This window comes from Barbus barbus (genome assembly GCF_936440315.1).
Source record: "Barbus barbus genome assembly, chromosome: 22".
In the NCBI taxonomy this organism is placed as follows: Eukaryota; Metazoa; Chordata; class Actinopteri; order Cypriniformes; family Cyprinidae; genus Barbus; species Barbus barbus.
In genome coordinates, this window is record NC_136750.1 from 2,291,388 (window position 1) to 2,318,155 (window position 26,768).

General features: G+C 35.3%; 1 protein-coding gene across 7 annotated transcripts in view; it reads left to right on the forward strand.

Annotated features, from left to right (window-relative positions):
• The window catches only part of LOC306888427 (protein c-ets-1-B), a 49,160-nt gene extending 33,945 nt beyond the window's left edge, over window positions 1–15,215 (forward strand). For 4 of the 7 annotated variants that reach the window (XM_079446713.1, XM_079446714.1, XM_079446717.1 and 1 more), the window contains 7 exons: window positions 223–342; window positions 998–1,198; window positions 2,286–2,363; window positions 4,526–4,771; window positions 6,690–6,950; window positions 12,043–12,161; window positions 12,606–15,215. In XM_079446713.1, coding sequence (XP_079302839.1) covers window positions 223–342; window positions 998–1,198; window positions 2,286–2,363; window positions 4,526–4,771; window positions 6,690–6,950; window positions 12,043–12,161; window positions 12,606–12,821 — 1,241 coding nt within the window. In that variant the 3' untranslated portion in view covers window positions 12,822–15,215. The remainder of the gene's footprint in view (window positions 1–222; window positions 343–997; window positions 1,199–2,285; window positions 2,364–4,525; window positions 4,772–6,689; window positions 6,951–12,042; window positions 12,162–12,605) is intronic. The other 3 variants (XM_079446715.1, XM_079446718.1, XM_079446719.1) reach the window with 3 other exon arrangements.
• The last annotated feature ends 11,553 nt before the right edge of the window (window positions 15,216–26,768 follow it).

Sequence of the window (26,768 nt, forward strand, 5' to 3'; positions counted from 1 at the left end):
ATTATGTTTATTTTATTTTTGTTTATTTATTGATTTATTATTATTTTATTTTACTTATTTTTAATTATTTTACTCATTTGTACTTTATGTAATTTATTTGTTTTTCCTTAAGTGAGTTGTTTTTGCCCATCAGATGTGATTTTTTTTTTTTGTGAAATATAGTATATCTGCAGTTAATCTCAGATTATGTGATGACAGATTTGTCTGTGTTTGGTCCAACAGATCTGGAGTGTGCGGATGTTCCCTTATTGACTCCAGGAAGTAAAGAAATGATGTCACAGGCTCTTTTGGCCACATTCAGCGGCTTCACCAGGGAGCAACAGCGGCTCTCCATCCCAAAAGGTCCAACTCTACAGCAATTCCATCTAAATAAAAACACTCTCTAATAACTCTCTAGAGTAAATCCTATATCCATATTTCTGTAGCTCTCTCTGTCTTTAAGGGAAAGTTCCTGGCTCAGTATTCTGTAGCACTAGGCTGTTTTTGAAACGACCACAGTCAGATTGCCTAAAAATATATCTTGCTAGATAGGCACATGGCACTCTGAAGCAGCAGAGGTTATGAATTATGCTTCCCAAACTATGGCTTTACTTGCTGTGTCTGGGGAGGTTGAAGTCTGTGTCGGGTCTGCGTCTGTCTGGAAATAGCAGTTGTGGAGTGCATGCACAGAGAGAGAGAAAGCGAAAGAGTTGGTGTGTAGGTCTGTAGGCTAAAATTACAGCTGTTTCAGTTCCTCTCATCATGGCATCAAATTTATAGTGAAAGCATCTGATAATTTCACATGAGCCACTGGACCGGCGGCTATAATATTGCATGTATCAGTGCTACAAGTACACAATATTGGTGTCTTGGTAGTTTATGGGCATAGCATGCTTGCTTAAACATTTTTGTTGTTGATAATGAAACAGAAACATACTGTATCTTTCTTTAATATGATGCAATCTATACAATATATGCAATAAAGTACAACTTGCATCTGTCCCTTTCTCTTCTCTAGACCCCCGCGAGTGGACAGAGGCCCACATTAGAGAATGGTTGACCTGGACAGTAAATGAGTTCAGTCTGAAGAATGTGGACTTCCATAAGTTCAGCATGGATGGGGCCAATCTCTGCGCGCTGGGCAAAGAGCGATTCCTGGATCTGGCACCTGACTTTGTGGGCGACATCCTCTGGGAGCATTTAGAGATGCTGCAGAAAGGTAGACATCCTCACAGCCTCATGAAAGACACCAATCATCAACCACTGATATTTTACTATCATTGAGATACTGTTATCATTTTTCTTAAAATATTTTTTTCTGTTTTCCTTTTAATTTTAGAAAAAAAAGTAATTTTGTTGTGTTTTTATAATTATTATGATTTATTATTACTATTATTATTGTTTAAATATACCTGTATATATATTTTTTTTACTTTTAGTTTTAGTTATTTAAGCACTTAAACTAAAATTGAGAAATGTTGCGTTGACAACTAGCTAAAATAAAATATAATTAATTATTATTTTTTTTTTTTTAGTTAACGGTAATAACTCTGTCTTCAGTAAATTATAGATTTTTTTAATGACAGTAATCTTAATGTTAATAAATATTACATTAATATTTATTCAATTATTTATAATTTTGTATTAATTATATGAATAATTATAGTATTAATATATGGTAATTCATATTGTTTAATTTTATTTAGTTAGTTCTGCCCACTATAGTTCATTAATCTAAATGAAAAATTTGACAGTCATAGGTGTCAGTATATCTCAAACTTTTTTTTATTAAAAAGTTAAAATTTAGTTTATTAAAATGTGATTATAAATAGAAAATCACAAAATGCACTATTATTATTATTATGTGTCCGAATGAGCAGCTGCTTTACGATAAATACTTCAACTTAGAAACCTCGCTCGTTAATATAGTATTTGACAGATGTATTGTAGAGTCACAGTTGTGAGTATATCCAAAACTCTGAATACAGATCATCCCATTAGAATTTCGAGCTGTAATGTTATTTAGAAAGTGACTTTTAAAAAAAGAGTAAGATACAGTACAGTAAATCATCTTTAGCAGATTTTATCATCTAGATTTTATAACGTGTGCTGTGATTTGTCATGTCAAATGCTGGAAGCATGTATGAGGTTTCACATTTTGAAAGCCTGTAAAGTAAATTCCACTCTTACATGCATTTCAAAGCAGTTTCTGTTGCACTACCTTACACAATCTAATCTGTTATACAACAAGCTCCGCTTTGAAAGTGTGCATGGGTTCAGTGATGTGTGTCGTTATCTTCACACAGAAGACCCGAAGCATTTCCCTGTCAACGGCCTGACCTCCAGTTTCCAGGAATCCCGCTACCCCTCTGACTACTTCTTCAGTGAGTATCTGTCCTTTCTTTCCGTTTACGTCATCACTACACATTCAGCACTTCACTTATGACTCTACTAGGTGTTGTCTATAAGTGAAGGCAGTTATAGAAATCCTTTATCACTTAACACCTGCCTTAAAGGAAAAGTTAATTCATAAAATGTCTGTATTAACTCACACTTATGTCATTCAAGTCTAACTTTATTAATACAGAAAAAGAAAAACTGTTGCTGAGAAACACTAGAAAAGCACCATCATACAAAGTCATACACGGCTTTGAAATTTAATTAGGGATGCAATGACATTAAAACTGATGATTATTTTCTTGTTTGTCTAAATAGCCAACATAAATAAACAAAAAATTAAATCAGATGTTTTCAATGCTACAAGTGAATTTAAGCATCACAACATGAAAAATTGATATTTATTTTATATTTGTTAAGTACTAGTATCAATATTTGCTAATACTCGCTAATATTTATATATGTGCATAGTGACAGTGTTTTATAAATTAATTTTAAGTAAGAATTAGATGATTGCAGAAGTACTTCAAATATAAATCATGAAATAAACACAATTAAAACTCTAATATTTACCGATACAATAAATAATCTCTAATTTTAGCCGATAACCGATATTGTGTACCAGAGGTCCCAATTCGTGACCCACTTACCGTGCTATCGGGTCGCAAGAACGTTCTGGGAAAAATATATGTAGATATGACTCTGTTATTTATTGCGTGTTAATGATTGTTCTTATTATTCTGCATTTTCGTTGTGTCCGATTGCTATGGAGTAGCAATTTGACGATTTCATGTTAAATAAGTAAATAAAAGATTGCTCTGATCTGTCACATAAGGGTTAAAAGGATCACAGTTTTTCCGTGATGCGTACAAACGAGACCCCATTGTTCGGCACGCACATGATTCGCAGATTAATTTGCCAATTTTCACGTTCAAGTAATTTTAAACCACAAGAAGAAGAAAGGAAAGAGAGCTCAATTCGATACTCGCGCGCTGTTCTCGCACACAATCAAGACACGCAAAAGCATAAAGACGTGTTTCAGACAGAGCGGAAATACAGAGTTACGTATATGTACACATAAAATTATCTTCACGGCATTGGCATTGTGCTTTTAAATATTTGTTTTCTTGCTTAGCTGAACAAATAATTAAAAACACACAAAAAAACAATATAATGTGTTCAACCACTATATAATGCTATTATAATACTATAGCCTAATATATAGGATATATCCCTGGCGTCCTGCGCGAGAAAACTTTCTAAACGTAACCGGTCCATGGTGTAAAAAAGGTTGGAGACCCCTGTTGTAAGCGATCACTAAATTTAAGTCATTATTCACAGAGAGTCTTTACCTCCACCGCAGATCTCAAATCAAACATGGTGACTGTAGCGTAGATCAGTGCAGATTAATTAATTAAAGCCTTAATTAATTACTAATGATCTCATGACCAAACATAATCACATCATTTTGTAGTGCAGACCAGGTTTTTCTTTTGAATTAGATTAAATTTTTCATATTTTCACTTTTTATGTTAATTTAAGATACAGTTTTTATTTTATTATTATTTTTTATACGTTTAGTAACATTATTTTATTAAGTTTTAGTAACAAAAAAATGTTGTTTTGGACAACAAAAATAAAATAATTGAATTACAAGTAATGCATTTTTTAGTGCTGTCAAACGATTAATCGCAATTAATCACATCCAAAATAAAATATTTTGTTTACATAATATATGTGTGTACTGTGTATATTTATTATGTATATAAATACACACACAAAGTATATAATTTGAAAATATTTACATGTATATATTTATATTAATATAATTTATATTATAAATATAGTTAATATAAACATAACTATTTTTCTGAAACATATGCATGCATGTGTGTGTATTTATAAGTATATATGCATAATAAATAAACACAGTACACACACATATATTATGTAAACGAAAACTTTTATTTTGTATTTTTTATTTTGATCAATCGCAATTAATCGTTTGACAGGACTAATTTTATTTATTTTATTTTTAGATAATAATAATAATAGCTCTGGTGCTGACAGTCTTTGGTCACTATGTCATTTTATGGAAAAGATCTACGCAAATACACTACATGTTTTTAAATTTCGTTATTTCCTCCAGACTATGGCATTGAACATCCTCAGTGCGTCCCTCCGTCAGAATACTCAGAGCCGAGCTTCATCACAGAGTCCTACCAGACCCTCCACCCCATCAGCTCAGAAGACCTGCTGTCGCTCAAATACGAGAGCGAGTATCCCAACGTTATACTGCGAGACACGCCTCTCAATCCGCTGCAGGGAGACTATTTTTCAGTCAAACAGGAAGTTGTGTCACCCGACAACATGTGTGTGGGTCGCATTAGTAGAGGTGAGTACTATGGGCCAAAGGTCACGCGTTTCGATGCAAATGAAAACCGTGTTCATGCGAGCTCTAGAGTAATACGGCATAAACGTTCGGGAGGCGAAGGCTAATTTCTCTCGTCTTAGATGCATGTTTACCATTTCCCATCGGGGCTTAAATTGATCCCCATCACCCCCGCAGTGATCAGCAGTGTGTGGTCTCCGAAACGCCGCTCTAATCTCGCATTACTGCAGTTATGCACACATTGCCAGGGAATGAAGCAGACCGTTTGGTTTGTTTGTGGTTCTGTCTTACACCATCTCGAGATGCTTTCAACTGCGGTGGGGAAAAAGGAGAGAAAAACAAAGCTGTTTGCTTCAAAGTGAGAGATGTTTGAAGCCACAGAGCGCTGGTTGTGTCTTTTGTGTCAAGGCGTCCGCGTGAGGTTACGTTACTGGGGTATGAGGTGTTTTTGTGAACCTTAGGTTCTCGTAAGGAGCGGGAGGTGTAAAGCGTGAAGAGCGCGTTCGGGTTTCTCATGAAGTAACTACCTCACATATGTCTGGTTTCGAATAAACCCCCCCGTCTAACCATCGTGCAGCTGAACAAATGATCGCGATTTGGATTGGACGTTGAGATTTGTTAAAGTCGCTTGTATATTTTTGAACGACGCAGCGATTTGGGTTTTCGCCCTCTAGGTACACACTGTGGAGTAAGTCCCAGCTTTGGCAACGGCGCTGTGTTTTTCCTGCGTGGGAAAGCATTTGTGGTGCCACCAAACTCGCATGTGGCTTCAATTTTTCAATTGAGGATTTCAGGATCAGTCCCAGCTCTGTATTATCTTTCATTCTGTAATTGACATTCAGTCGAGACCGGCCTTTTATCTCCAGCTTGGCCAAAAATAGAGAAGCAATTTGTTTTGATTTTCTTCCAATTAGAGAAAACCCAAATATTTCCACATGGAAATTGTGTAAGAGAAACACAGTGTGGTGTGGACTAGCTCTGGATTTTTCCACGTGGTTGGGTCTAGACTGCTTGTGAACTTCTCTGGCTGGTGTAGTTGCCAAACTTTGCACCTTCTGTTACCAAAGACATTGGGTTCATGGGTAGAAATTAAGGCCAGGGGTCTCATTTTTAAAACACGCGTACAATCTGATTTGATCCGAAATTCCATGGAGTTTGATATGTAACAAATCAGGATTTATAAAATCAAAAATTGACATGAAAATGTTCTTATGTGTATGCCAACTGAAAAGTAAGCGTGCAAACATTTAGCATTATTATATACTTACAGTGCATGCATTCGTAAATTAAAATAACCCAGCATTGTTTATTACAATGTAAAGATAATGTGCATTAATATTATATGTGCAAACAGGCAACTGCTTTGTAATAAATATGTCACTGAAATTAATTCAGTAATTATATATCATTTCCTGAAATAATAATAATAATAATAATAATGATTTCTTTTTTTTTTTTTACATTTCAGATTTCATTCGTATTTAGGAACATTTCAGTGTTATTTGAGATTTTAGTTTTTATTAATATTTTAAATCAGTTTTTATGATTTCAATTTTACATTTTAATTTTGTTGTGTGTGTAATTTATACTTTTTTCAGGTTTAGATATTTTATTACATCAATGTACATTTATTTAATTTAGCATTTTTAATTTTGGTTTAGTTTTAGTTAACTATACTGGAACATTTAACGCATGTCTTTATAAATGAGGACGCTGATCTTTAAAGGAAAAGCCTGTTGATTTTAAGAGTCACCGACCTACTGTTATACTTTAATTTTTTTTTTTTTTGAGATATTAAGAAGAATGTACATGGTCCTCTTTTCCATTCAACATGCGTCAGATCAAAACACTGTCTTTTTGAATATGTGTAATGAAAAATGACTGTGAATGATGTTTAATAACAGTGAAATCTCCATCGCAGGTAAACTGGGAGGTCAAGATTCGTTTGAGAGCATTGACAGTTTCGAGAGCTGCGACAGACTGACGCAGTCCTGGAGTAGTCAGTCATCATTCAACAGCCTACAGAGAGTTCCCTCCTACGACAGCTTCGACTCGGAGGACTATCCCACTGCACTGCACGGACACAAACCAAAGGGTACCTTCAAAGACTACGTACGGGAGCGCTCAGACCTCAGCAAGGACAAACCAGTCATCCCAGCAGCTGCACTCGCTGGCTACACAGGTCAGCATTACCCCCGGATTCAGTTACTCTCCGCTCATGCACACAGCCTACTCATGCAATAAACCCAAATGAGTCAGAATTCAAATAAGCACAAGACTGAAAACCAGCACCTTGAGACATAGCCTAGTTTCACAGTCATACACAAGACCAGCAACAATAACTTTACTGAAGTCAGTACTTTTATACTAATTAAAAAAAGGTGATGAGCATGGTACAATGGTATTATGTTGCATAGTAATACAATGTTTTTTTGAACATGTACCGTGGTACTGGTGAGGTATTCTTTAAAGTATGACAAAAAAAAATACCTTGATACTTTTTTTTGGATACCAATTATTACCATGGTATTCTTGGAAGTACCATGAAATTCCAAGTAAATATGATATCAAATAGCATATCTTATATTATTTATGATATTATATACTATATCATATAAAAAAGCATTATTCTATATATCAGAAATCATATGATATCATATAACACACCGTATCATATACTGATCAACAATCCTATGATGTTATTGCACATATCATGGATCATATTAGATGTCATATTAAATACCATATCATGCAAAAATAATAAAAAAACATGTCACGCTATTCCATATATGATATTATGAATCATATATTATATCACATACCATATCATATCAAACACCATGTTATTCCATATATGATATAATAGGTTATATTATCAATCATATTGCTTACTGCATCATATACTGTTTACCATATCATATTAAAACCCATGTTATTCTATATATCATAAATCATATTACATGTCGCATGCAATATTCATATGATGTATACCATATGAAAAAAACATGTCATTCCATATCCTATTTTCAATATCGCATGCCGTATTGTATAATTTATACAATATCAATCAAAAAATGTTATTCAATACATCGTATTATAAATCATATTGCATATGAAAAAAGCATGTTATTCCTTATATCATACATCATACCATATGATATATTCCATATATTAAAAACAATATGATGTTACTTATATATCACATAACATCATATCAAATAGTACATGATGAGTTATTCCATATCATATTTTAAATATTGCATGCCAAATATTATGCTTTAAACCTTATTATATCAAATAATGTTATTCAATATATCATAATATTGCATACCATATCACATCAGAAAGCACATATGTTATTCCCTATAATCATATTTATGTCATATTGTATACCATGTGATATATTCCATATACCAAAAAAACATATATATCATATATATGGAATAACATCATATTAAAAAGCATATGATTTTATTCCATATATATGATATGCCATATAATAAACATACAGTGACAAATGACATATCTATGATGAAAAAAGGAATCAGCAAGCATTTGGAATCACACGTTTAAGCACGAATCCTGCAAATGGAGACGTCTCGTCTCATGTTACTGGGACACGGCTGCTGGCGGATCGGTGAAGACGAGTCGTGCACCAGTTTTGAATGCATCGGTGCACTTGGTAACCGCAGAGCCACATTTGTTACATGACTGTAAGAAAGTCATGGCAGTGTTTTTGCGAGCGACTCGTGTACCAGCAAACACGCCACACCCCGGCCTCTTCACATTAAAACACACGCTCCTTCCCTCCCCGCTTCTGTCACTGCCACCAGCTCTCCGTTTCTTTTTCTGCTGTTTTCATCTTGTACTCCTTATCTGCGGCCCACATCTCAACCCATTTCCCAGGTCGTCTTGGCAACAGAGGGTGCAGCACAAAGTGATAGCAGCCCTGTGCACTTAAGATGAGAGCTCCTTTATCGGCGCATCTTCAAGGGGCTTTTTTAACCTTGTGCCATACGTCTCAAACCTACCTGCTCATATATCTGAAAACGCAACAGAAAACACTTCCCTAACGTAAAAGAACGCACACACAGGCCACACTCACTATGTGTATTTCTATTTTGGGAAGCTAAGGTTTCTTTGAACATATAAAGCACCGTTTTGCCTGTACCTGAGTTGGATGTCATCTGGAATTCTCCGTACTATATCCGAGCCCAAAAAACATATATCACGTAAGAGATTGTAAAATGCGTTTGTTTCTGTATATGTGCACATGCATGAGGAATACTGCAAAACATATTTCTATAATGGACAGAATTGCTTGTTTTTTTTACGAGTGTTACCTCAGTGTCAACACAACAGCCTTCAGAGTTCTGAGATGAGGTAGATAAAGACAGCAAGTGACAAAACAGATCTATTTGCTCGCAGAGCTCTGAGGTTTCGTGTTTGTCATCATTAATCACATATGCATGTACAAATCCATCAGATCTGTGAGGAGAGCAGCACAACCACAGTACCGCAACACACTTTCTTCAGAGACGGCTGATTTTTAACTTTACAGGGCGGCTTCCTTATAAAGACATTAAAGGGACAGTTCACCAAGAAATATTTAACTCTCATCGTTTACTCGTAGACCACAAAAGGACGTTTAGAAGAATGTTCATGCTGTTTTTTTCCATATAGTGAAAGTGAATGGGGACTGGGTGGTCAAGCTCCAAAAATGAAAAAAAAAACAAAGCACCACATAAATGGCATAAACATAGTTAATGAGTATGCATGGCAGTCCAGCTCTTCTGAAACATTATGATAACTTTGATTTTAAGAACCAATGACAACTTTGGAAGCACTTTATAATAAGGTTCCATTAATGCATCAACAAAGAAATATTTCCACCATTTATTAAGCTTTGTTAATGTTAGTTATTAAAAATACAACTGTCCATTGTTAGTTCACGTTAGCTCAGGTCCATCAAATAATAATTTTTGATTTTAATAATGTATTAGATGTCAGAATTAACATGAACTAAGATTTTAGATTATGTATTTTTCATTGTTAGTTCATGTTAACCAAATTGGACCTTACTGTAAAGTATTACCTTCACTGGTCACTATTCACTTTCATTGGATGGAAAAGTACAGCGTGAACATTCTGCTAAACATCATCTTTTTATATTTCATTGGAATAAAAAAAGTCATACAGATCTGGAATGACATGAGGGTGAGTATAAATACTAATTCACACAAAAATATTTGTTTAGGGTGAACTATCCTTTTAAGCTCAGTGTTAGCAATCCAAGTTGTTTCCAGAAATCCTCGCCTTTGCTCATGCACTCACTTCAAGTAAAGTGGCCTTAATGTACTCTTAAAGCTTTGCTGAAAGTCCACGGTGGATTTGTCTGTCAGTCTGAGGATTTGGTCCAGGCATGTATAGGACAGACCGATTGCTTTCCGTTCCAGACCTCTTTGGGTCTGATGATGGTGTGTTACAGTAGCCGAGCTTATGGAATGTGTTTTAATGCATTTACCTACATAAACAGATTACTGCATTGATCCAGATGAGTGATTTTAGTGATTCATATGTTTAGATGGAGACAAAGAGAGGCAGACAGACAGAGAGGGAGAGGGTTAGAATGAACTGTTGAATTGTTGATGAGATAATCTGTTTCAGAATTGCATTAGTGTTTTATTGCATTATCGGCAAGGCTATTTTTAGCTGGATGTAACATGCAGTGGGGGATTCACTGAGAATGAATTGTGCCTGCTGTTATCACCATGTATGTTGCATGTGCGTTGCTTTCCCGCCCAATGCACCAAAGGAATAATGCAGATTAGGTAACTGAATAAATGTAGCATACAGTCTACTAAAATAGTAGTCATTTTAAATAAGCCCTGAAAGCATAGAAATTAGGGTTGCACCAATATAAAAATTCTGCTCGATTACACTATTTTATTTTATTTCATTTATTTATTTGTTTATTTATTTTTTATTCCTGATGACCAAAAATGAAAGTGATTAAAATTGTATGCTACTGTTTAAATAATGAAAAATAAAATCATTTTAAATATATATATATATATATAATCTTGAATTTAGGCATCACAACATTATACAGAATGAAAACAAATTTCATTAAATTTTTTTTTTTGGATTGATTTAGATAGATTTTGCTTTGAAATGACGTCAAAATGTATCTAAATGTAAAAATAGGGGAAATGAGCATGCACAATTAATTATCCAATATTGATAGCACACTGATAAATTAAAAAACTTCAGTATTGCCAGTTGATAATCAATATGGTGCCTATATATTGTATATATTGTCTGCTAAATAACTAACTAAATAAAATAAATAAATAAATATATATTGTGCATCCCTAAACCTGGAGGACTTCTGCAAGGAAAATTGAGAGTGTCTCTCTTCCCTTCGCTCTTGTTTTGTAGCAGGTGTGATATGAAATGACAGTTAATTTTAATGCACACAAACCACAAGATGAAGAAAAAAGCAAAGCTTTTCTAGACGGGTGCATGAGCTGCTCTGCTGCTGCCTACACGCTGTGAAGCCCTTGCAGGATAGATCTTACACTCTAGGTCAACACGACCGCATAAACCCTTTGCGCTAGTCCTTAAATCGCTTATCACAATCAAATGCATTAACATGCACGTTTGCAATATTTCAAATGTCTCCTTAAATATGTCACCGTGTAGAAAGGCTAAAGTCTTTAAATTTGACCCCGGCACGGTTAGGGGCGAATGCGATGTTGGAGCCTGTGAGAAAAGCCTCTCGGTTTGCAGATGTCCGCCAAGGGCTTCACTCTCTCACACCCACACAGCCGTTTACACACATGTCGACATCACACACATGCATGCTTTCAGATACACCCAGGCTACATGCAGACATATACATCATGGCCTTCGTGATCAAACACATTTATCTGCCAGATATTTAGCCTTGGGGCAAAATCCAAATGATGTCAGTGCTTTGGAATTCACATAAAGAGTCCAAAGCTCAAATAGGACATGCAGTCTGAGCAGTAGCCAGTCAATACTCCATTGTGTCTCTGTTTTCATGCAGACTGACATAAAGCTAATGGCATGTGAGACTCAGTTTGGACCTGGATACAAAAACTTAATGCACTAATACAGTAGGAAATCTAGAACTGAAAAATCTGGAATGGTAATAACATGCTACATTGATTTGTGATTCATGTATGAGATATCGTTGTGAACATCCTTCATGGGACTGTATTAAGTGGTGGTGTTGTGTCTCTGTTCAGGCAGCGGACCCATCCAACTCTGGCAGTTTCTGTTGGAGCTCTTGACAGACAAATCCTGCCAGTCCTTCATCAGCTGGACTGGAGACGGCTGGGAGTTCAAGCTTTCTGACCCTGATGAGGTGAGCTGTTAAACAGTCAACATTCTACCGGTCTATTCGGGGTGGGTTAGACTTTATCATGTACATGTTTTATGTATTTTTATTTTTTACAATTGATACCATGACAGGAACAGATACAGTTTTTTTAAATGCTCATATTACCTATATTTATTAAAAGTAGAAATAAAAAAATCATAAAAAAAGTTATATGTATTGTATATGAGTTACATGTATATGTATACTAGTTGGGTAAATGCACGTTAACTAATGAGTTTGTAGCTGGCTGCTGTTCTTCACACACAAACCACAGTGTCATTTATCAGTTGAAAACCAACGATCGCTCTTTCTTTAGTAGTATCTGATACAATCGCTATACATATACATCGCAAGTAAGACAGCAACATGGTTGCACAAGCGAATGAATCTCATGTTCATGACCCTGACCCGTGTCTCTCTGACCTGTAGGTGGCACGCAGATGGGGCAAGAGGAAAAACAAGCCCAAGATGAACTACGAGAAGTTGAGTCGCGGTCTACGCTACTACTACGACAAAAACATCATCCACAAGACGTCCGGCAAGCGCTACGTCTACCGCTTTGTGTGTGACTTGAAAAGCCTGCTGGGATACACTCCCGAAGAGCTGCACAACATGTTAGACGTGAAGCCCGACACGGATGAGTAAACTTCTGACGTTGGAAAGAAAAATAAAAAAATAGGCTGAAAAAGTCCCTCATAGACCTTGGAAAGAAAACGGGGCGCCCATTTTTGGGTCCAATCACATTCCATCTTAACACTTAGTCGTGGTCCAGTCTTGTTTTGAGCTCACACGGGACATAAAAAAGAGGAAGCATCAAAACATTTACCAAAGATTAGCATCCGTAGACTTTGCGCGTTTTGTTTATAGCTCTGTGGGAAGGGAAAACTCTAAGTCCAGGTAGAACTGCCGTTTTGACCCAGTAGCACAAACACCGGGAAGGAACAGAGGACAATGAGATGGACATTTCTTGGACTGAATGCCCCTGTTATTAAACACGTTGCCAAAATTAGAGACGAGAGGAATATCGCAGAAATATTTACGATTGAGTTGCTTACTGTTTCTGTCTCCTTGTATATCCAAACACAAGGAAGAGTTCTCAGCCGGACCAAAATAGCAAAAAGTTTTATTTTTATGGTTTCTTAAAGATCTATATGTGTCAGTATTAATTTGTCGTATTGCGATGCTGTCCGGACAGAGATTGCGCTGTTTTGTATGTTTTCATATGAAGGTTTATTGAAGTCAAACTGTGCTTAGATAGATAGTCTCTTCGCTTCTTTTAAGGTCACGCTCGGTTATGGCTTGCTCTTACCACAATGTCCATAGCTGAAAACGCTGTTTTTGATCACCAGATCAAAATAGATACCAGAGTCTCGCCCTTTTCAGCTGAAAGAGACGTACCTCAGTCAAACTGAGAGTGTGAGTGAGAGACGCAAATGAAAGCGGCCGTTGGCTTCTCAACGGTGACACGCTTGTGGTGAAAACGAGGTGTCGTTTTATCGCTTGTATTAAGACAAAAGACATCAGACGTTTCTTGCCTCGGTTTGTTTGTACGTAAATGGTTTTTCATAAAGTTTTGCCTTAATATAGCACACCGTCTTTATGAACTTGCTTTGTTTTCTCGAGGTTGACTGAAACGTGTGGGCTGGTGACAACTGAAATGTCACTCAACCGGGCTTCAAACGGTTTGCTGGCAGCGCTAGACTGAACCGAAAGCCTTAAAGCGAGGCCTTTTTAACCTTGAGACAGACGTGGCCAAGTTAGCCACGTTGAAAAAAGAGCACGCTTCAGCATGCATCTGGATTGGCAAAGTACACGAGATGGATATCGCAGCAGAAACGAAGGATCTGTTGGGCTGCGTTTGATTTTCCAGATGGTTTGTGAAAGTGTTACTGTTAGTGGCTGATATTAGGTTAAGATAGGAGGAAGACCAGATCATGCTGATACTTGAAGATGATGGCGTGTGCTACGACTGGCTAACAAACGTCACGACATCCAATATGGGAGTAAGTTTCATAATGGCTCAGATAAATGCAGTATTTTAGTCAGTGTCCCGGAGAAACTGCACATGAAAAGTGTTAGCAGTGTTTCAATGGCAGTCAGATTCAATTTGTGTTTTTTCAGCCCAGCTTTTCACTGTGTGGGAAGGGTCTCATACACAAGACCTTGTGGGAAAAGCCAAAGCAAAGAACGTTCTTCTAAGAAAACAAACCGTATTGTTTACAGTGGCAGAATATGCTACCCATCGTAGCTTTGGAATTGTCTATTTTTACAGATAATATTTCATAAAATGGCTAGATTAAACAATAAACTGGGAACACATTCATGAGAGCTTAAGTATTTAATTCATTCATTAATGAGCTGGTTTCTGTTGCAACCGTCCTGTCATGAACAACAACAAAAGTGCTACATCATACAAAAAAAAATCTCTCTGGAAAAGCAAGAGGAAAGTGTGAGTTTGTTAAAGCCACAACCGAAAGCCAGCAGCATGTTACATGACTTTTTTAGTTTTTATTTGACAAGGTCCAAATCATAATGCATCTTTGTCCTGATTGTAAAAGTTGCAAAAGTGATGCAGTTTGTGTGGAAATGAACACTTTTGACAGATACATACATGCATATTCATATCGACGAGTGTTGTTTTTATTTCCCCACAATTTTGCCTTATGTATGTTTTATATTTCTGTATTTTTTGTTAAAATGAGAATTTTAATGTATTTAGTTCACAAACATTTTGATATTTTTCAATAATTTATATTTTATAAACTTTGAAATATGAGATACAGACAGCTGGTGCTTTCGTGGGAAAACAAAATAAATAAGGTAGTGCAGGACAAAATGTAGCGATTTTCTTTTATATGAAATGAAAAAAAAAAAAAAAAGAAAAGTTAAATTTAAGGAATTTAAAGACCTGTCTGCTTATACAGTTCTGTATAGATAAGGCTGATGCTGGTAATCATTATGTTCCGCTGGAGAGTTTTATAAACAGTAGCTTCTATTTCTTATTGTACTTTAAATTGTTATGTTATTAAAATTTATGTGAAGAAAATGATTCATGTGCGTCTTGGTTTTTTCAAAATGAAACTTTGGCCAATAATGCTGAATCAAAGTGGCACGATGTATGACACACCCATAGCAACCCAACGCTCGCACAAACACAGGTATGAAGTTGCAAACGCACGCAGTTATCACCTTGCAGCACTGCAGGCTTTGCGGCAGATTTGTGGTTTTGTTTATTATGAGTCTTGGTTAAATGAGCAGCTCATTCTTTCATTGCTAATCATCATAAATACCACAGCTGCAGTTTTTCATCTTCACATCACGGAAAGACAGAGGCTGCTGCATTTGATTCTCACACTTAAGATTGGTGTGCTGCTCCTCTGGCCGTCGTATGCCGGGGCTTTACATGCGCCACAGGCTCTTCTGAAGAAGGGGACGGGAATATGTTGAGCAGCGACAACCCTAAAAAAAAGGCCCCTGACGTAAGAACTAAAACAGACACACTGAGTCCATTCATAAGTGTAACCTCAGTACAATAAATTACAAATGACAAGGACCGTCTCTTCTTTTTATGACTGTCTGTGCTCTCTGACAAGATCCAAAGACTCTTTCTTGACTATGAAAATATGGGTTTATATTGCTAAAGCATTAAAAAAAAAAACATCACACATTCAATCTGGTGCAAAAGTCTGAGGCAAGACACTCAGAATAAAAGGTACAAAAGCTGTCACTGGGCCGTCATCCTTTCAAAAGGTACTAATATGTACTTATAAAGTACGCAAATATAGCTTTAAGGTATTGATATATATATTTTAGGGTACAAAGATGTACCTTTTAGCTTTTTATACACTTCAGTGTACCTTAGAGTCCCTCCCTACTTAGAAGCTTTGTACATGTTACTGATAAATAAACAGGGAGTTTTATGATTTTGAACAATGTAAAACAAAGATACTTAAAATGAAGAAAATATTTCTAGGTCGCTAATCAAATAAGTACATTTGTGTGCATCTTTATACAGAGCTTCTTGCTTCCATTGCTTACTAGAAAGAAAGAGAGACAAACCAAATAAGACATTTTGAAATGCATGTTAATGTTTTAACATATAATTAGAATTTTTATGTGAGTAGGTTATGGGTATTATATGGATATATGCACATATAAACGATTGATGTGCCATTTGACTCTAGTGTTTTCTTCTCACACATTGCAGGTAGGGATGGGCAATGCAATTTCTAAATTTATCCCCTTTATTTCTGGGAAATATTCGTATTTTTCAAAGATTTTTGCCTCAAGTTGTCCATGCCTACTTTTTGAAGTGTTCCTACGCTGTTGCAGTTGAACTTGCAGGGGATTCACCAGGTGCGAGTGATAGATTTCACAATTTAGCTGAAAATACGGGTCTCGCTTCTGTGGAAAAAAGAGTCCGTGGGTTGTGCAAAATTAAAAAGTGAAAAGGTAAAAAAAAAAAAAAAAGTTTTTTTTTCTCTTGTTTTGTGTGCACTAGTTGCATACACTGTTGTCTTTTGGTAACTATAGGTCTAGAAATGTCTGTGTTCTGAGTCGATAAACGGTGTTAGTTGGTCACGGTGGTCTGATATTCTGATAGTCTGATATTTTCTATTTAGACACATATTAAATTCCATTATGCTCTGTGTAGATGCAGTTTCTGTCTTTGGCATTTGCACGTACAACTTCCAAGATATTCTGTCCAATTCTATGACATGTTGAATGTTTATTCCAGCCTCCTTTTGGGCGGCACAAAATACTTGGTGTCATATACATTTTTTATATATGAATATTTTCAAAATCATGGGGCACAAAGTAATGTTGGCCTGAGTGAGATAAGCAAACTGGGTCAACATATTAGATGATAGATGTCACCACATTTTCCCCAGCTTATTAATCGCGGCGATTGTTTTGGATTACACATTTTCTGAAATGTTATCTTTAAATATGCAAATGAGGGATTATCTAATTATATATACACTCAATGAAAATGATTGTATATATAATTAGATAATCCCTCATAATTCTCAGAACAGAAATCTGAAAATCTAAAGCAAGTTTCAGAATTCTTGTTTCATTTTATTGATCTATTAAATGTTTTAACAGACGGGATTCAACATATTGAAAGAAGTTATGGAAGCAAAATAGCTCAAAATTGGCCCGTGCATGAAACATTTCAGCTGTAGTGTCTTAAATGTTTAATTCTCCAAAAATCTCCTAATGTCCGCAACTGACCACACACATGCACACAATGTTCAAGGCCTGTGTGTTCTAGACATCATTCAGCAGGTTCACGTTTGCAGGTGGTTCCTCTCTTGCCTTCACCTTTGTCTGTTTTAGATCCGCATGCAACAGTCTTCACATGCTTTACCCATACACACACCAACACTTCATCTCATCACTTGTTCATAAAGAATCTGATCTTGCTTAAAAAAATGTCTTTGATAGGTAACTTCAATATGCATATAATTATAAATATAACATTTAGTAGATTTTTCTGAGTGTGTTTGAGAAGCACTATGCAGTTGAAAAATGCTGAAAATGGATGTCAGGTTATACAAACACAGTGTATCTGTGGGTTTGAAGGCACCTACAGTTGGGGATTTCAAAAGGGTAATTTTCATATCTGACTGAGGTAATTTTCCATTACGGTTGAGTGAAAAAAATGAAAGAAAGGCAGAGAAAGAAAGAAAGAAAGAAAGAGAGAGAAAAAAAAACTCTTTGCAAGTGCAAAAGTGTCATAAGTGGTGAAGTTAGGTGATGTCCTATGCCTGCAGACTGTTGAAGAATTTATCTGTCTCTCTCTAGTACACACACACACACACACACATACAGAGAGAGAGAGCACGCACACACACACAGAGAATGTGCACACACACACACAAAGAACACACACACAGAGAGAGAGAGAGAACACACACACACAGAGAACGTGCATACACACACACGCATAACATGCACACACACACACACACACACACAGAGCATGAACACACACACAGCTTCAAACGTCCTATGCAGGAGATGAAGGAGTGTGTGGAGTCTGAGCACAAATATGTATGCTAAAGTCTATGGCTGGCCTCAGCTGTCTCCTGTATCCTACCATACAAGTACAAATAGAGAAATAACCCAAAAATGTGAGTGACATTATCAAGCATCAGCAGCAAAGACAATTGCACGTATAATGACTATTTTTAAAGTTTCAATTCGAAGTAGTGGGTGCACATAACTAGAAACATAACTAGAACAGGTGCATGCATGGTCAAAAAGAATCAACATTAAAGAAACAATAAAAAAGCACACTGTTTCATCTGCAATTATAAAACTGTAATAATAAAGGTCTTTGTCACCTGCCTTATTTGTCTTGAAACATAATATATCAAATGAATAATTCACCCAATCTGTTCATTGGAACCGATTGAAAAAATAAAAAAATAAAACTGTTACATTACTCACTCAGCAATGGATGCTCTGCAGTGAATGGGTGCCGTCAGAATGAGAGTCCAAACAGCTGATAAAAACATCACAGTAATTCGCACCACTCCAAGGAACAAATATATAAGACAAAATAGTCCAAAACAGTGCTAAACAAATATGTTGGTGGATTAACAGGAGATTATGTATTGTATTTTGGGCAGAACCATGGGTTGGATGTATCTTGATGGATGTGTTTCTTACAAACACGCAGCTTTTCACTTCACAAGATGGTAACTGCTGGACTGGGGTGGATTATTGTGAGGTTTTTATCAGCTGGTTGGACACTCATTCTCATGGCACCCATTCACTGAAGAGCATCCATTGCTGAGCAAGTGATGTACTCGCAGTGGCTCTTGTAACATTTTCACAATAAGTTTCTCCAGCTCTGATCATGGCGACTGAATCTGAATCTTTCAGTGCATGTAATGACATCTGACTGAACTTCTTAATGATTTTAATGTCACTACCGCCTGGTCCCGTCAGTGGAGATGTGAGGCTTATTGTAATAAATTAACTCACAAAATGCGACATGTATCCCCGTGAGGAGATGGAGAGAGAGATGGCCCTCATGACGCATGTGAAGCTCCTCTCACTGGTTCCATTACGCCAGAGCTTGTGAAATACGAGCCCATTCCTGGTTCCCCAATGTCCTCTTCATAACAGCGTTTTCTATTCTGGGCTCATTGTCCTGAACGGTCGAATCTGGTTCGGGTCAATATTACCAGGGATCAGTAACACTGTCTTGGGACTTTATTACAGCCCTATAACCGATCCTGTTGGACTATCAGTGTCTGATCTTTCTCTATTCTCATGATTTCAGCGAAGACTCATGATCTGCTTACAAATTATCATCTTTATTTTAACCCATTTACTGTAAGCCTTTGGGTAAAGGTGCTAATTTGTTTTTTTTTGTTTACTCAGAATTTCACATGACAGCTTTAGTTTGTTTGCTTGTTTTAATAACAACACATTGATGGGTTGATCTATTTAGTTATCACAATAAATATATTAGCTATTCTGTTCAAATGCAAATAAAAAGTTTGTTAAAAATATGAAAATTATTTAATGAAGACACCTTCGGTAGAAAATAATATAAATAAATCAATCAAAACATTGGGCATTAATGGGTTATTCCACATTTATGTTCACAATAAATATATTAGTTATACTATTGTGAGTCTCATTGTATTTATATTTAAATATATTTAAATGAGAAATAATAAAGACCTTATGAACGTAATTTCATTCATTGAGGATGTTACTATTTATTTATTTATTTATAACTGATGTGCAAAACACCCTAATATTTTCTTCTTTTTTTTGGCTTATTTATGTATTATTTATGTGTTACAAATTATTAACATAGTATACATGATTATAAGACATCTCTGGTTAAAATTGATGGATGGATGAAAGAAACAAACATCTGGGCATTAATGGATTTATCGACTCATTTACGTTCACAATAAATATATTAGATATACTATTGTGAGGCCAAATTGCATTTCCATTTAAATCAACTACAAATATTTCTAAACTAATATATAGTTATTTATTACAAATTATTCAATTTATTGTCTGGTCGAAAATAAAAAAATAAATAAACAAAAACCTCAGACAATAATGGGTTAATCTGCTCATTTATGTTCACAGTAAATAAACGATTTGTATTATTGTGAGGCCAATTTGTATTTATATTTAAATATGATTAAAGAAGAAACAACAAAGAGTTTCTAAATGTTATTTCTGTCATTCAGCATCTCGCAGACACTTTGATTTTCTCTCTCTCATGTTTCTCAGTCTGAGTGAAGACGTCCTGACCCAGATTTAGCCACAGGTGGGAAGTGTATTATGTGGGTGTAGGGGGGTCGGGGCTTGGGTCGATCAAGCTTTGCCTGCGATTTGCATTTTTATTACACTTGTCCTTGTCCGGGTCTCCCGTCATGTGCTACTGACTCACACACACACACCCCTGCCCAGATGAGAGCACGCTCGCCAGGGTGTGCCGTATTCACAAAGGGCCAAAAGCTAGGGACCTGGCATTCGAGACAGGAAATGGAGTCGTCTTCAGATGGTAATGTGGACTTTCTATCAGGAATGCTGATTGATTTTTGTTTCAGAAGGCATGACGGCTTATAAACCGCTAGACAGGTACAATGAGAAGCGAGTGTGTTTGTTGAACCAGAGCCAAAAGGGGTAGATTGAGGGTCAGTGGAAGATCTCCATCGCATTCAATGCCTGATCCAGCGCTAAACGCTTGGTGCATGTCAGCGCTCACGATGAACTGCATTTATTATGCTCGTATTGTTATAAAAAGGCAAGCGTCGGTCTCTTTCTGCGCCTGAAAAACCCACATCAATAATGTAATATTTGGTATTTAAAAGAAAAATGTGCTTATGCAGTCGTCATCATGTAGATTTATAAACCGCAGTGTGCGATTCCAGGCACATGTTTGCTCAAGTGCGCTGTGTGCATGTGCGTATGTAAGCGCAGCTGGCTAAACGCAAACTCTGCTCGGGATCGAATGTTTTCACTTCTCATTTACTGGGCTTCGCTTGGGAGTTAGCACGCCTTTCCCAGGACATCTGCTCCCTGCGCCCACAGTCAGCCTCTCGACCAATCGGGGAGCTCCTGACGCCCTTCAAATGGACCACTGATGTCCTGCGATTGGTCGATGGAGGCAGGGCCCAGAAAGTGAAGACTGAGGCCTGAGAATTTTCCGAAACCTCCCCACCTCCTCTATGGTTTTCTCGGGGGCCAACATCTGCTTCCAATCACAGTTTCTCCAGAGACACCCCCCGCCCCACCTCCTCAGCCCACTTCAAGGGCCCCCGCTGGAGAACGGTTCTTGGGATTCTCCTAATGCACTCCGGTCATGCACTGACTTGAATGGAGATTCTCATCCCTATATGAGGTTTTATAGAAAACGCATCTGGATAAACGTAACAGTTGGCCTGGAGTGATTCAAACACTTGCTTCATGCGAGAGGGGAGGAATATGGTACATACTGTGGGAAAAAGCTTTTTGTAAATGTTTTAGTGGCCTTATGAATGAATCAACAGTATGAAGATTACAATCAAATAACTGACAAAGCCATATTAAACAGGGCATATACATTAAAATTATCTAACACTTTATTTCACGGTCTCTTAACTAGTTGCTTATTAGCATGCATATTACTAGAATATTAGCCATTTATTAGTAGTAATTAATCACATATTAATGCAATTATACATCCCTAATCCTACCCAATACCTAAACTTAACAACTACCTTACTAACTATTAATAAGCAGCAATATAATAATCATAATAATAATACAATAAAATAAATACCGATAAAATAAAAAAAGTGTTTGTTTTTTTTACTTATTACATGAAATAAGTAAAAAATTAAGAAAATTAAGCTTATTTTTACATATTAAATAATATTCTGAAAAAAATAACAAATATATATGATTCTCTGAAAACAAGAAAACAAAATCAAACAAATGGAGTCTATTCTGACTAGCTAGCTGTGTATTGTCCTGCTTATATCTTGGTCATTTGAAAGCATTTACAGGTTAAAGCTGTTAATGTTTGCAGTGCATTATTTAACCGGAAGGATAAAAATGATAGTTATTTTAGTCAAGTTACGGCCCGTTAGCTCTAGCATTCTGCCTGCTTCAAATCAGACTCAGAGATGAAATAGTGCAGTGAGATCACATTTATTTGAATAAATGATCAGTCGAGAGAGAGAGAGAGAGAGAGAGAGATGACAGTTGCGTGGGCGTTACCTTCGTCTGCGTGTCTCTATACAAACAATGAAGCTGCTTTATTTCAGAAACAGCGATTTTACACCTTCTTGCTGAGGAATATAATGTAGCAATCTAGTATCTAGGCTATTTTATTAATAAAAGTCATGGGGAAGCGTTGACAAGTTTGTTTAATTAAAGCAGCACATTAATACAGAACAGTGATTCAACTGACTTGGATCTTCCTAAGCATTAAAAGCTTTTAATGCAGACCTGCCAGCCAACCAGAATCCAGTATTCAGACAGACCATGGTATAAAAAAGTATTTTCTGAAAATAATTCTAATTGTTTACTTTTGAAACCTAAAAATGCAATTCAGTGCGATGCACTTTACACCCAGCCAGAAAAAAAAGTGTTTCTTTGTTTCATGACTGAACTTTGTGCAGTCAAAAAAAAAAGGCCAGAGAGAAGACAGGCCTTCATACGTTAGCTGGATGGAGACGAGTCTTGCTGCCTCACATACACATGTTTGAAGTGGTTTCTGAAGGGTTTGGGGAGGGCTGCAAGACCACCAAACTGCTGCAGTAAGCGTGCTCTCCCACGACATCTAGAGCCACCGAGGCCAGGGTCAGCTCTCTCTCTCTCTCTCTCTCTCTCTCTCGATTATCCCACTGCCCTTCAATACCCATCAAACACAATTTTCATGTGTGGTCGCTTATGCAGTATTTCTCTGCATGACTTTCAACTGCGCTCAGAAAATAAACAGCTGCAAAGGCTAATAATAACAGGTACTTACCGTAAATATTCACAGCTAAGATTGGTGAATCACTATGGGCTAAAGCAAACACACAGAGATGGAGCTGCAGCATGGATTTCCATCCCCATGTTTTCCAAGATCTTCTGTGATGATCGGATACTGGCATCTGGAAAAGCAACTCTGTTTTGGTGGTGAAAAAAAAAAAAAACGGTATAAACATCCCTCAAAAAGATTAACAGCCTAGATTACTTTCTGTTTACTAGGGTAATGGGAAAGAATCCAGTCTCTCCAAAACAGAACGCTGTTAAAAAATTATTCAACTACAGGTGAATTTTACGCTACATAAACTCATCATCATGCACTAATCATAATGCACCTTTTCAGTGAGTCATACAGAAATGCGGTCTTAAAAGACAAAAACTTAATGCTAAAATGCCAAGAAAGCTCAACAGTGATCACTTTTTCAGCAGACTTTGTTTCAGAAGTAATCTTCCTACTTTCATGAGCATTTAAAAAAATGATCAATAAAGAGTTGTCTTTCACAATGCAATGAACTACACATTCCACGAAGCATTACAAATCATGCAATCTAATCAATAATGATGATGTAATATAAAACTATTAACTATAATGTATAAAATACAATATATTTGACATTTATTCAAACATATGTAATTATAATGAGTCATTTACAATGATGTATGTGAGTACAGTGGGTACATTTTCATGATAACAGTGATTATTATTAAAAAATATTAAAAATTATGCTGAAATCACATTACTTGTAGCTTTTACAAAAATGAGCTTAAAAATGTTAGGCTATACATTACTTCTAAAACTTATTTAATAGAGAAAATCAGTTGGGTTTTTACTTCTAGAACCTGACTTATGCACTATATGCCAAAAGTAAGCAGTGTAAAGAAAACAGCTAGTCCTGTTTAGGAGTACGGCAGGCTGTTTGAGCTTCCTTCCTGTTAAACTATAACACTTATGCCATGACATTTGATCTTGATCTGATTTACTGGCCAGTGTGCTGACTGCACTTCCTTTATACATTAACTTGACATGTGAGGAACACATTCTATGGGGTTTACATCTCTGCTATCTTTTTTCTTTAAATCAATGAAGAAATGCACTAAAATAAAACAAGCTAATTTGCAAATTAAGTTTATTCTCATCCCATAGATGTATATTATAGACAAAAATGTCATAAAAAAATTAAATAATAATTAATTTATAATTTATGCTCAGTATCGTACACTTAAATGTATCTTGTTTCGAGAATGTTTAGATATTTTACTGGAAAAAAACTAAACAAAAAACTAACCATTCAGTTGTGGGGGTTTCCCCCTCCAGTATAAATATCTAAACATAAAATAAGATATTTACAAATTAATTAAATTTATTTCTTATTTTTATTTTTACAAAAGATAAGCTTTGTTACCTTTGCTTAATTTATTATGCTTAAATATATTGTACTTAAATATCTCATAAAAATATTTCATAATATTTCGTAAAAACAAATTAATAAGTTATTACTCTCATGTAAAGTTTTATCTTACACTTACATTTATCTTGGAAGAAGACAGAACCAATCAATTTTTTCTTGCTTTACAGTAAAAATATAAACTATAACACAAATGTATGCAACTCCTACATAAGATAAGCACTTGCAGCACATATGCTAATATATATATATATATATATATACACATACACACACACACACACACACTTAAATATTTCATACAAATAAAATAATGATATTAATACTACGAGATAATTTTTAAAGAAAAAAAAGTTTTTGCTCTGTTTTTCTGAATTAACGATTTAATTATCTCAGAATTACGAGATAATTTTTAAAGAAAAAAAAAGGTTTTGCTCTGTTTTTCTGAATTAACAAGTTAATTATCTCAGAATTACGAGATCATTTTTCATTAAAAAAAGTTTTTGCTCTGTTTTTCTGAATTAACGAGTTAATAATCTCAGAATTACGAGATAATTTTTCATGAAAAAAAGTTTTTGCTCTGTTTTTCTGAATTAACGAGTTAATAATCTCAGAATTACGAGATAATTTTTCATTAAAAAAAGTTTTTGCTCTGTTTTTCTGAATTAACGAGTTAATAATCTCAGAATTACGAGATAAGTTTTCATGAAAAAAAGTTTTTGCTCTGTTTTTCTGAATTAACGAGTTAATAATCTCAGAATTACAAGATCATTTTTCATTAAAAAAAGTTTTTGCTCTGTTTTTCTGAATTAACGAGTTAATAATCTCAGAATTACAAGATCATTTTTCATTAAAAAAAGTTTTTGCTCTGTTTTTCTGAATTAACGAGTTAATAATCTCAGAATTACGAGATCATTTTTCATTAAAAAAAGTTTTTGCTCTGTTTTTCTGAATTAACAAGTTAATTATCTCAGAATTACGAGATCATTTTTCATTAAAAAAAGTTTTTGCTCTGTTTTTCTGAATTAACGAGTTAATAATCTCAGAATTACGAGATAATTTTTCATGAAAAAAAGTTTTTGCTCTGTTTTTCTGAATTAACGAGTTAATAATCTCAGAATTACGAGATAATTTTTCATTAAAAAAAGTTTTTGCTCTGTTTTTCTGAATTAACGAGTTAATAATCTCAGAATTACGAGATAAGTTTTCATGAAAAAAAGTTTTTGCTCTGTTTTTCTGAATTAACGAGTTAATAATCTCAGAATTACAAGATCATTTTTCATTAAAAAAAGTTTTTGCTCTGTTTTTCTGAATTAACGAGTTAATAATCTCAGAATTACAAGATCATTTTTCATTAAAAAAAGTTTTTGCTCTGTTTTTCTGAATTAACGAGTTAATAATCTCAGAATTACGAGATAATTTTTCATGAAAAAAAAGTGTTTGCTCTGTTTTTCTGAATTAACGAGTTAATTATCTCAGAATTACGAGATAATTTTTAAATAAAAAAAAGTTTTTGCTCTGTTTTTCTGAATTAATGACTTAATTATCTCGTAATTCTGAGATAATTAACTCGTTAATTCAGAAAAACAGAGTAGATTTGTTTTCCTCAAGTGAATGCAATACGCTTCCGTATAATACAATATTAATATTAAATTAATATTTATTTAAAAATATCTAAACACATAAAATAAGATATATTTACAATTGTATCTTTTTTAATATTGGTTAGGAATTTATAAGGAAATAGAAACTGTATGGTGTGGTGACATGACTGCTAACTTGTCTAAAGTGAATGCTCACGATGCACGGCAGCAGTGTTGGGGAAAGCTACTTTTAAAAGTAATGCATTACAATATTGCGTTACTCCCTAAAAAAGTAACTAATTACGTTACTTAGCTACTTTTTATGGAAAGTAATGTGTTACGTTACTTTTGCGTTACTTTTTAAATATAAGGAGGGCTTGATTGTTTTTAATACAATACGTTCTAATTATAGCAAATATAAAGCCCTTTCACACTAAAACGTGTAATGAATAAACCTCAGGCTGAAGGAAGAGTAAATTCACGTCTGTACAGTAGAACACAGGAGAAGGAGGTTCAACACTCTTCAGCAATAAAAAAAACAATGAAGCACAATTGTAAGTTTATCTAAATGGTTGAACTGGATCATCAAAGAT